Below are 12703 nucleotides of genomic sequence, written 5' to 3'. Positions count from 1 at the left end.
GTATTCGGGTATTATGTTCTAAATGTGTCCCATATTACCCCACCCTGTAAACAACAAAACGCTTAGACCACAATTTGTAATGTATACGGTTATAAGGGTACAGGGCTCATATGAGCTTTAACGGAGGATGTATAACATTACCTGCTTAGCTATTGAAACATATATCGGTAGTTGGTATATTCATCAAACATTCATGCATTTTTGTGGTCGTGTATCATAGATTATAAAATACGATATAACATAGAAAGGAGTCTTAGTTCTATTATATGAATTACATGTACTAGATATATGCTTTATGTAATTTACAATAACTTGTGATTTTGTGTTTGCGGTTACATCAGTTATGGCGATGCGGCATACTAGTTGAAGTTGTATAGCAATTTCATAAATACGGTGCGCGCTCTTCGCAAATAATCACCTCGGAGCGTTTTCTCGGTCTTAATTTTAGCCGCTTCTCCAAAATTCGTAGCTTTCACGCCTATAGGTGACGTGGTAATGAGAAGCCGATTTCGTTTTACTGTAAAGTCGCCTTCAGTTGTGGCTGCCTGGGGGCAATGCTTGTGCGCCCGCTTGCCTTATCATTTGCTTCTGTTGAATTGTATCGTGACTGCGGTCTATAGCCTGGTGTATAATGCTGTAGCATAGAGTTAGTGTACAGCAGTAGTTTAAAGTAGAGCAGCTCTAGACTTTTATACTTTTTATATAAATGACTCATTCTATTTTAATGTGTAGGTACGCAGTTTGGCGGGTTACCGAAACGCTATTATGGTAAATCCAAGCATTTAATCTTTTACCGATCAAAAAATAGTTGTGGGGCGTCAATAGGCAAAAGTGTGTTTTCTGGGCGTTTAGTTGTGCATCATACATTCGTGCACAATTGTAAGTATTGAAAACCTTATGGCAGCTGCGAGGCCGTTAATCTTTGTATGACGCGGCGTGATGCGAATGTTTGATTGATTGGTGTATGAAGGGTATCTCCTGCACGGATTTCCCGATCACAAGGAAAGATGAGCACGAAACTTAGTTATCGGCGTGTTGCACTGCTTGTCAATTCGACAGTCGTGTGTTTTGAGTTATGATACCAACTCTCGATTTTAACACGACATTGCGTGCAGGCGTATCGGTACGTTTTATTCGAATGAATTTGCCACAAACGCTTATAGCAATATAGAGATACAATAGCGCATTCGGATCTCCACATCACGCATATTATACAAAGCGAGCGGCGCCATAAAAGCAGAGGCCACCCGTCGGTCGTTGCAATCCAATGACGTAATACTGCATTCTAATCTTTGACCACGTTTGTGGTCGTCAGCCGCTGTATGTGTGTGCGTGCTCGTGTGTCTCGTGGCAATAGAACGTACAGTAGACAACCCGGCGAACAACCCGGCACGCATAATGACTTTAGATCGTCACCAGTATAGTCCAAGTCGTAATTAGACTAGCAACCACTGCGTCGAGTTGCTAATACGAAGAATAGTCATGTTTGTCTCCCGACAAGGCTGTAATTATCTTTCGCATCGTGACTTGGTTTGTCTGCAACCTTTTTTAGAGTTGATAGACGTGCTTTTATGACGTCGGTGCGTGTATGTGTGATTTGTTACCCATTCAAATTTGCGACAAGCCAATTTAAATGAATTGAGAGACCGCATTGGTGTTAAGTTGTACAGACTGATGAACCAAGGCGCAGGACTAATGTAACACCCCGGTGTCAATCTTAGGGAACGGCAACATGAGTTTATATTCAGGCGAACAGGACCTGCGCTGAAGACGCTAAAAGTTTGCGGTTCACGCTAGAGTAACCAGAGCCACAGCGGCTCTGCTTTTCGCGGATAGGACATCCCGTTCGCACTGAATGATTCTGTGTCCTAAATCGTTGCAGTGATTCACGACGGAATAGACAGCTACCTATGCGCTTCCAGGAAAGGCCGATTCATTAGCTTGCAGACTAGGTAAACGCCGCCTTTGTTTGTGCCAATGTGCTTAATTCAAATTGGGCCTGAAGCCGCGGCGTAATTGTGCATTTGGGGCGGTCGTGCCAAAGCCAAAGGGTGGGTGCTTGCAGAAATAACTCTTGCTTGCGCTCGGTACCAAAGCTGGCTGCGAAGGGATGTGCTGAATATTTGATGAATGCGTAAGCTGCAGGGATGGACGAGGGCGGGAAAAAGTAACGACTGCGCCTGACGACCCGAGCATGGTGATTGATAGAAACCGGCGCGCTCGTTGCCGAGGTATAAATGTTACACGGCACGGTGGCCTGATTTACTGTGAACCGTATCGGCAAAGCGGCTACTCGTATGCGCTTAGTGAGAACTTGCGTTTAAGAGCCGCGACCCTCTGGGTATACGAGTGTACAGTACGGTAATAGTCTCGTATAAATAAGGTATTGAAGGTAAACGGTTCGTCGCGTTCGCATTACCTGGTCGATCGGCCACTGAACGAACTGAACTGAACTTAAGTGACCTTGATAAAGATAGCGGGTAGGGTGTCAAGCTTAGCGCTGAATAGGCAGCTTATTCTTCACAGTGGAGGTAAAGATTGTGGTGAATTTAATGAACACGATTTTTGCTTTCCACTGCACAAGAACATGTATGCAAAGTTCAACTCAGTGCTGGTAATAACACAGGTTAAAAATCTTTAAATAGATAGTCACGATTCGTATAGGGGCGTTGTCAAAAGTAGTGTTTCTCCTTTTAAGCGTAAGTTTTTTGCCTGCAGTAAAAGCGTGTTTTACTTGAGACCTATTTCAAGTTGGTCGTAACGCTTTGCTGGGATAGCAGCCATCAATAAGTCATGAAGTTTGACTTGGGGGTTTGCGCGTATGCGCTCATGTTTACTCCCATGACGTGGTGTTGATATATACCAGTGGGCCACTCGTCGCCTCTGGCGTTCAGACATGTTATCCACGTTGCTTATACGATTTTCTAACAGCAATTATGTGAGGTCAACTACGGCCAAGTTAATCTTCTTCCCGTAATAGGTCAATGCGGTTTCTTAGTTCCTGTACAGTATGTTGGTTTTACTCTTTGCTTACATTTTACGATTAACACGTGTTCATGGTGTATTTACAGATACGCAGCAGCATCGAAAATCCTGTCACGGTTCAGTGAACATCATACGTCATCCTTGAGACACCGACATGACGTGTGAGAAGCGCTCCTGAAAATACTGACGCCAGCGAAACGAGCAGTAAATACAAACTTCACCCAAACACCTTGTTCTGTTGTTTTGAGCACTTCACGGCTTTCATGCGTATTAGGTTTACTCGCCTACACACATTCTGTGACGTCGTATACGTGATGATTTATCAGTGCGTATGCTGATTAAAGGTTGAAGTTCGCCCTACGCTGTGTGAACATACTGTGCTGTCGGTAGACATCTGTATGTTTTGTGCATGCATTGGTTCCTATTTGATGACTAATGCAATCAGAACGCGCCGCATTTCGCGCCGAGTCAACAAAACTTCCTTTTAATCAGTGACTGGCGCTACGAAACACATAACAGTTCTCCCGTGTCCCAGGTGACTTGGCCAATGGTCGCACTGCCAGCTTAGAACGCTGATAAACTTTTCTCAGAACAGTGTACCGGCGACAGGGATGGCGATTTCACGGCAGCTCAATTTCAGGGCCATTTCGGTTCTTGGTTTATTGTTTTTCTGCGGAATTGCCGCAGTACATGACCCATTCGCTTTCGGCCTTAGAAGTAAGTAAAGAAGGGTATTAGTTAAGCTTTTAGACAGTGCGTATATGTGCAGTCTTAAATTCACCAACGACAATGTAAAAAATATCAACTCCAAAGGCATTTTACGCGATGAGAAAGTGTTAAGTATAGTAAGGCGGGAGAAGACGGGATACCTTTAGAAAACAATATCCCAATATACTGATCATGTTTTAAACAATTAATAACGATCTATGGGATTCTCGAGGATAAAGTTTTATAGTTTTTTGGGTATTTTTTTTACTACCTAATGCGGAACGAAAAAATGGATTGAAAAGGTGTCCCATCTTCCCCAACTCTACTGTATATATATCAGTCATACTTTACCCTGACTAATTTAGTGTTTACTTAACCTAATTAAGGCGAATGCGAGCTTATCAATCTACCTCGGTGTGGAAAACTACAGAGTGGATTTATCAGTTTACCAAATCCATTTGGTCATTGGACTCAATTGGAGATAGTCAACAGTTCGAACTACAAGTAAATGAAATAATGAATGAATGAATGATATGGAACACTACTATATGGTTGTGCTGTATATAAATGTTGGCCAAGTTTGAATATTTACTGTTTTTAATATATAACTAATCGGGTGGGGGAGAAGAGAAACTTTTTACACATAGTATCTAAATATCTTAATCGTGTTTTAAACAAATTACCAACGATCTATGGAAGTCGTGAGGATAATTTTTTATAATTTGTTGATTGTTCTTTGTTTATTACCAAATGGGATGGGAAAATAGAATAAAAGTGTCCCATCTTCCCCCACCCTACTATATATTTGAGTGGGGTAAGATGGGACATGTTTCTCATTCTTCTTTCGCCCCATTTTGTAATAAACAAAGACTACTTACAGAATTATATAACCATAGCACCGTGACCATTGCCATAGCGTTGTTAACTGTTAAAACAACGACCAGGAAATATGGGATTTATTGTTTAAATGTAATTTATGCTAATGTCACATACTGGGTGCACACTTCTTAACCACTCGGTTGGTATTCTAAAAAGATTATGAACTACTGTTTTGAGAGATTGTGAATGCCATTTAGGATCTCCGTAAAGGGGCATTGTAATACAATGGTCATAAAATAGCTATTTGCATTATATGTAATATGACCTATATATTTAATCGTGTATGTATATATCTATACTATATAGCGTTCTCATTAGCTATTTGCATGTCCGTATATACACACATTTAACATATATACCATTTGCATTACATATTAAGTTCAAAATAGTGCACCTGCGTATTTAAACATTGTAAATTAAAAAAATCGAAAACACTTAATTAGTTTAACTCTTTGTCAATTCAGATTCCTTGAACGAGCAAGTGAGGTACTTATGACACAAGCAGAGTCAGTACACAGTGAGGAAGCATCCAATGTAACGTTCGAAGATTTTCAACGTTGCGAACAACAGGTTTGTAGTTTAATAACAACACGGTTGCTTAGAAATAACAACCTTAACTAGATTATGGCCAGAACCCGCAAAACGCTGCCCGGTTCTTTTAGGATTATGAGGTTACGATTATATAATTCTAACACGAAATGTGGACGAGAAAACAGAATATAATCATGTACCATCCCACCCCAACTTACTATACACATTTTCAGATACACCAGTTGACTTGCGCTGTGATCGCGCCGAAGTGTTTCTTCTTGAGTCGACTTAGCGTGAGCAGCGTACCTCCTTGCAAGAGAGTTTGCGTCGAGGTACGTGAGAGGTAGGAGACCGTGTATGACGCTTTTCCCTGTGGATTATAAAAGTGAAATTGCAAGTAAACTGACTTGAAATTTGAGACACCCAATTTTAGGATGCGTTTGTCCGAACCTATATGGCCGTATGATGTCTATTTGGCTACCCTGACTTAATACGTGGTAACTTACACGCGGGGTGTATAAACAAAATCCCACGTTGTAACAAATGTAGTTTTCCGGACACGCAAGAGTAAAACAAGAACATTCGTCACCATTCTGTATATTTATATTTTTAACTTATAAATATTGAATTCGACTTTCTTAATTGTTAGTGTATTAATACAGATGCAGCGACCTGCTTATTTCAGGCGGATTGCAATGGCCCGTATTTCTCGACTGTCAAGAGTTCATAGAATGCGACATTGAAACTGTATGCAGAGGAAGGCGAAGTGTTTTGCGTGAGTTTGTTACTTATTAACCAGTGTTATTATGAATCATGCGAACATGCATGTGTTATGGGGCCAGCCATGCTTTTATTAAAAACTTTTTTTCCATAGCGTGTTTGTATTTCTTGTATAGGCGTGTTTTCAACTACTGCGGTCGTTTTGCTGCCTAATTAAAAACTATCTTTTCTTGTCCCCAGCTCCCGTGTCAAAGTCGGGCGAACGTAGACATCATTTCCACAGGTTAAAAAGGCCAGCACGCCTCCCACCATTCCAGTTCAAACACCATTCTCAAATGCATCTAAAAAGGGTAAAATTCGTTTTGGTTTCGTGAAATACTTTAAATACTTTATAGTGAGAAAGAATATAGTGGGTTGGGGTAAAATGGTTCATGTTTTCATTTTTTATTGTACCATTTAGTAGTAAACAAAGGATATTTACAGAATTATATTTTCCTTCACGTAAATGGGAAAATTGTGCTAAAGGTGACTCGTCTTACCCCACCCTACCACATTTTAAAATTAGTATTATCAAATTCGGTTCCATTACCACGAGCAATGTTGACACGACGATATTAAACTAAATAACGATCGTTCAACCATTCATTGATTGCTTTGATCCCTACCATCGATCGACAAGCAGACTTTAAACAAACTTGATTGAAAATGTAACAACTTCAAGTTCACATATGCTTACACGTACAACACACTATGTATGCAAATACACCTGACAAGTTTTAAAACATCCATTTTGGGGGCATTCTTGACGTTTTGGCATATGCTTATTCCCCTCATGTTGGAAAATATATCTGACAAGTTTAAAACGCCAATTTTTGAAGTATTTTGGTAGTTTTAAATAATGCCATATATATAACTCTCAATAAAATATTAAATCAAATTAAAGTCTTTACGACTCAGCGTTGCGAATTGTAGAAATTACCATTAGGATATTATGTGCCAACGGTATATCCAGCTTATCCAACTGTACTATGATTTGTTTTATATAGATTATCCAAGGGGCCATATAATTACATTCAATCGGACTGCAAATTTATACCCGTACACTGCGAATCGTAGATGTAATGCGAGATGCACCCGTTTGTCGCCTATGAGTCTATGTACATGCATGAATCATCTCTATACATTCACAGATGTTAAGGAAGATAGTCCACGCCTGTCCGGACATTACTCGCTTTTATGAGATCGGAAAATCCGTGGAAAGGCGACCGCTGTGGGTGATTGAATTTTCAGACAACCCTGGTCAACACGACGAACTAGAACCTGAAGTGAAATGGGTCGGTGGTATCCATGGTAACGAGGTAAGTTAAGATTATAATCTGTTGCAGTAATTCATTTTATGCCCAGCGCTACTAATTGGAAACTGCTAAACTTTCCACGTTTAGAAGCTCAACCAAAGCCAAACGGCATGGTTGGGAAGAAGAAATCAACAGCAAAACAACAGTTGTTAAAACACGCTATAAACTAAATGTGTGGAAAAGAGTGTCAGTTAAAAAGCGTGCTAGCTGTTGCACCCAACCAGGAACCGCATTGACATTTTCTATCATTATAAGGTGCTTGGAAGAGAAATGCTGATAGCGTTCGCTCATTATTTATGTCGGGAGTGGAAATCTGGCAACCAGAGAATCGTAAATATGATCAAAACCACTCGCATTCACCTCATGCCGACCATGAATCCAGATGGATATCATAAAGCTGGTCTTCAGGTAACATAACATTTGTTTTAGTATTGGTAGTGAGCCAACTTCTGCCTACATAACAAGTTCCATCGCCGTAGGATCTCTAGAATTAAATTATGTTTTTTTAACATTTCATATTTTAACCACTTGATTTTGACTGTTGCTTTGTTACGCCAAACTATATGAGCACTATATTTCATGCCAGTATTCACGTATTTTGTCACAGTTTCTTAAATTTAATCCTTTAATTACTGCCATGTTCAGTTTGTAACTGATATTCTCAAACAGCCAAAATATCGAAGGGATTGGTTAACCGGTCGTTATTCCAAGAAGGGATTTGACCTAAACCGGAATTTTCCGGATTTGACCGCCGACATGTATCACAACGAGAAACACGGTGGACCAAACCATCACCTTGAGATTCCTATGGAATATTGGCGAAGTCACAGAGAGGCGAGTATTTCTATATAGTAGGGTGGGGGAAGATGGGACACCTTTAGCACATGATATCCAAATATCCTGATTGTGTTTTAAACAATTAACAGCGGTCTGTAAGAGTCGTGGGGATATAAATCTTTGAATGTTTTTTTGTTTACTATTAAATGGGATGAGAAAATAGAGTCAAAAGGTGTCCCATCTTCCCCCACTCTACTGTATAAACAGTATCTGCGAAAGTTTTTCAGCGAAAAAAAATCACTTTCTATATAGAAAGCGTTCATTTCTAATTCTGTTTCTTTAACTTTTCAGGACCATCTCCCGGAGATTCATGCTGTGATAAAATGGATAAAAAATTACCCTTTCCTACTATCGGCTCAGTTACACGGAGGGGAATTAGTGGCGAATTATCCTTACGACATACGGAGGATATCATCTGGCAAATGGCGTTGGTTAAGCGAAACTCCCGACTACGCCGCTTGCCCGGATGATGCATTATTTCGAATGCTCGCATCTACATTCGCAGAGGTAATGCAGTATTTTCAATAACCTTTGTTATAAAGTTTTGGGATTTTAATGTTAAATGTGGTGTATATGCTATATCGTTACTTTGTTTTTTGCTCTGCGTTTTTGGTATTTTTTTTCCTGGGACCAATTAAACGAACAAAATATCATATTTTGTTAGTTTTTTTTAAGTTAACCGATTATATATTGCTTTATAGTTGCACACACAAAACTCTTAACCCAACTCTCGCGAGCTGTCCTCTAGAAATTAGTCATGGCAAATTAAAAATGTTAAACAACTCTTGTTTGGCTGCTTATTCTCTTCTCTTCGTTCCATAAATAACATGATATTCACTATCGTTTTTGAATGAATGAATAAAAATGATGTTATGTTATATTACAGAGCCATGGCACAATGGCTAACCCAATTCTAAACCGATGTGATGGGAATTTCGGTAGAACGGGTGGCATTACTAACGGTGCTGACTGGTACACAGTACACGGAGGTAAACCCAGACATATGTTGCATTATGTTTACTAATATAAAACTTAATGCATCTTGGTTTGTCTAAGCAATACTAAAAAATCGAAACAAAAACAATTACTCCCAAAGTCACCTACATCGTAACTCGTAAGCGTGCACGAGGTGTGTGAAACAATACAGCCGTGCCTTACACTCATTCATTCAATTCTCTCATTTAACAGGCATGCAAGATTTCAATTACTTACACACCAACTGTTATGAGATATTGATTGAGATCGGGTGCCAAAAGTTCCCACCAGCTTACGTGTTGCCAGAGGAATGGATAAATAATAAGGAAGCGTTCATCGCTTATACCGAAAAGGTCAGTTTAGTTCGGTGTTGTAGTACACTGGTTGGCGCGCCCACCTCTGGCTTAAAGATTTTGGGTTCGAAGGGGAATACCTCTTTAAATGTTCCTTGTTCACTACCACATGGGACGAAAATAGAATGAGACATGTCCCATCTTCTTTCACCCTACTATATGTAATTCCCAGTGCTTCTAAATTCTGTTTAGTATATTTCTAATAAACCGGTTTTCCCGTACAGGCTCATGTAGGTATTAAAGGTTTGGTAACCGATGCTTACGGGGTTCGAATCCCAGATGCGGAAATCCAGGTTGAAGGAATTGAACATCATATTACAACAAGTATGTACGTCGCAGAACTGCTCATTAAAACTCAGTAGATTACATTCTGTCATTCTGGTTGCCGCAGTTTAAATTCAGTCGTAATTGAAGGTTTTATATAGCTTTAAATAGCTGCTTGCTACGGCTGTACATATAGACTGAAATTGGACGGGTGTAATTTCGATTAAAACATAGTATAATTTCAATCACCTTTAAAAGATGTACAATTCCCGTGATTAACATTTAGTTGCGTATGACTATAATATATGACTCATTGCGTTAAATTTAACGTCAAAAACATTCTGATACCAGCGTTTGTCATCTCACTTTTGTTTTACAGCTGAAAACGGGGAGTATTGGCGATTACTTACACCTGGGAGTTATTATGTTTCTGCGGTTCATCCCGAATACAGAATACACGGTCAATTTGTGGAGGTTTTGAACAAACCCAACACGGTGAGTGTGACCATACATTAAAACTGTGTATATGAGTATTTGAATAAAGTAGTCAGTTTACAATGTAAATAAGATGGGGCTCGCGCAGGGTTTCAGTGGAAACTCGCTACGTAACCAACTTATATTATCTTGATTTCGATGCTCGTTACTGCTACCTAACGGCCTCTGCTTCTGTTCAGTGATCATTAATGGGTTGTCCAAATTGTGAGCCATACTAAAAAATCACCTACGTATTAAAGATGTAGAAACTCTTAGAGCGGGCACGTGGTGTAAAAAATATCGGTGCTAATAAATGCCTCACCGTGCGAGGATGAATAAGTTTCATTCATTTATTTACACTTGTAAATTCATTCATTTACACTTGTAAATAAATTCTTAAACCATAAGCTCATATTAAATTGCCTTTGATTTTATCTTTTTGTTAGACGGAGGCAAAAAGAGTCGATTTTGTGCTTCATACTGAAGAAGAATGGAATATAAAACTGCCGAAAATCGGACATCTGAAAATTCTTCCTGCACTGGTGACACCTCCGACACTTGTGGAAAGCTTCACAACTGTGGGAAACTACAACATAACAGAAGAAACACCTCTAAGTATTGCGCCTAATATTGCAGAGGGGATCTCTGTTTCACCAAACCAAAGTTCGTTTGAAACGCAAAAGTTTACTGAACCACCAACACTAAAGAGTACTGAACCAAAAAGGCCAAAAATAATTAATTCAACGAAGGAATCTACTTCTACGTTTGTTGAAATAGTAACTAACACTTCTGTGAATCCTCAAATGGAATCGACATCAGAAACTATAACGAATATACCATCCGTTCTCGGCACGGGGAAATCAGCAAACTTATATACAACGTCTTCACATGGACTCTTGGAGGCTGAAAATACGACGGCGGTGAATTTGCCATTATCTATAACTGACCAAAGCAATGCAGTTACACGGTTTGTTAGGAATATGACAAGTGTCGAATCTGAATTGGAGAAGTCCCAAAGCACTTCACCATTTTTCATCGAGAATAATTCTTCCTCCAGCAAGCCAACTGTAATGTTGAATGTATCGGACACTTCGTCTTCAGCTTTGTACACTTCAGTGAAGAATGAAGCTTCAACCCAAGGTAATGTAATAGATAACAGGATGATAGAACTTTCAACACATTACACGTCAAATGTAAAGACCAGATTGTCCGACATAAAATTTGACCAAAACCAACAAACTGCACCTACATTGGTTCAATCAACAAACAGTTCACTTTATAGTTCCAATGCGACGGAAACTTCCGTTCGTGATTTAGAAAACGACCTTATTGAAATAACAACAGGAAAACCTTTTCAAGTAAAAAATAAAAATAAAAATCGGAACGAAACTTCTACCACTACGTATCGAACTCCAAAAGTTATACAAACCGAGGAAAGTTCTTTGGCCCCGCAAAAAAAGTATGCAACTCTGCATTCCTCGAATCCTTTCCAAATTAATACCAGTGCCCACGGTTGGAAAGATATAACTGGTAAAACCATTTCAACAGCGAGACCCGAATTTTATGCGAGCAGTTCTGCTATGGGTACTGAACACTCAATCGAGTCGAGTGGTGATTCAGATTACAAAGATTCTCCATCTTTCCAAAACGGAGGAAAACCCACTAAAGATCATAGGGATTTGGAGGATCAGAAAACAGACCATACCGAAGTCGATAGTTATAGGCTACAGACATAGCCACCATCACTCCAACGCCGCTTTTTTACGTATAGCCAGAAAAAAGTCGAACCTTATCAAACAGGTGTAACAACCAGCTTAGAAAATGGAGACTTCGAAAAATCAAGGGGATCAATTCTAATACGAAAAAAACAACAAAAAAAGACCCGATATAAGGCCATTAATTTTAAACGTATTACTTGCCAAGTTTGATTTAGTTTGAACTCCTCTTCGCAGAATTTGCCCAGAGCAAATCATCTTTTGGTTACTATACAGTGGTGTTTTTGTAACGTCGGTTTAAAGTTGCAAATACGTTAAACATAATTTTGTGGTTGTAACTGCTGAAAAAAAGAAAATTTGTAAATAAAACTTCTTTATTCCACCGAAAGTACGACAAAAATTACGCATCGTCAGAACCAGAATAAATTACAGGGAATGTATGAGCTGGTTGCCCAAAAGAACAATTGTGCAACAAAAAAGGATCCATACGCCCACTTACGTGCCCAATAAATAATACATAGGGGACTCCCATTTCTGACATTTAATAAGATGAAACCATAGTCTATAATGAAACAGCGTTAATGGCTAACACGCAAACATTTATAACGTTATTGGGAGAGAAAATACAAAGTGATTGAGTGCAACTTACCTGTGGATTATGTAAGTACTCGACCATGTGAAGATCTAGAAGAAAACACTTCGGTATATGACTCCACCGGAAATCCAGGTGAGGACGTTTCACAACAAACAAATTTAGAGGTGATTAACGATAATATCCCGACAGTAGCTGATCCTATTGATGGAATTAATGAGGTGGAAGATGCAAAACTCACACCAAGTGAAAATGTGAATGAATTGTTGATATCTGAAAATTCTACTGAAACTAAAAATGAAAATGCTTGTAATG

At 39.3% G+C, this 12703-nt stretch overlaps 1 protein-coding gene, 1 long non-coding RNA gene and 1 other non-coding gene across 3 annotated transcripts; all 3 read left to right on the top strand.

Annotated features, from left to right (window-relative positions):
* The first annotated feature begins 2521 nt into the window (after positions 1–2521).
* mir4011a (microRNA 4011a) lies at positions 2522–2579 on the top strand. The gene has a single exon (NR_034396.1). It is a non-coding gene; the product is annotated as a microRNA 4011a (primary transcript).
* An 822-nt stretch (positions 2580–3401) lies between these two features.
* LOC113475362 (carboxypeptidase Z-like) lies at positions 3402–12073 on the top strand. The gene is made up of 15 exons (XM_026839449.1): positions 3402–3702; positions 4080–4197; positions 5037–5142; positions 5337–5446; positions 5766–5878; positions 6064–6173; positions 7014–7181; positions 7434–7586; positions 7848–8012; positions 8307–8522; positions 8902–9004; positions 9204–9343; positions 9568–9667; positions 9987–10102; positions 10528–12073. Exons 1-15 carry the CDS (start codon positions 3597–3599, stop codon positions 11815–11817), a joined length of 3114 nt encoding a protein of 1037 aa, XP_026695250.1. The 5' UTR covers positions 3402–3596; the 3' UTR covers positions 11818–12073.
* Positions 12074–12395: 322 nt separating this feature from the next.
* LOC113475363 lies at positions 12396–12686 on the top strand. Its single transcript, XR_003397124.1, has 2 exons — positions 12396–12523; positions 12581–12686. It is a non-coding gene; the product is annotated as an uncharacterized LOC113475363 (long non-coding RNA).
* Positions 12687–12703: the final 17 nt, after the last annotated feature.

Source organism: Ciona intestinalis, unplaced genomic scaffold (assembly GCF_000224145.3).
Source record: "Ciona intestinalis unplaced genomic scaffold, KH HT000276.1, whole genome shotgun sequence".
In the NCBI taxonomy this organism is placed as follows: domain Eukaryota; kingdom Metazoa; phylum Chordata; class Ascidiacea; order Phlebobranchia; family Cionidae; genus Ciona; species Ciona intestinalis.
This window is presented reverse-complemented; position numbering and strand designations above follow the sequence as displayed.

Bases quoted from the DNA above. Each gene is read 5' to 3' on its own strand.
- LOC113475362 (XM_026839449.1), top strand. From the start codon at position 3,597: ATGGCGATTTCACGGCAGCTCAATTTCAGGGCCATTTCGGTTCTTGGT. The intron at 5,143-5,336 runs GTTTGTAGTTTA...ACACATTTTCAG, and splicing joins TTCAACGTTGCGAACAACAG to ATACACCAGTTGACTTGCGC. The intron at 8,013-8,306 runs GCGAGTATTTCT...TTAACTTTTCAG, and splicing joins ATTGGCGAAGTCACAGAGAG to GACCATCTCCCGGAGATTCA.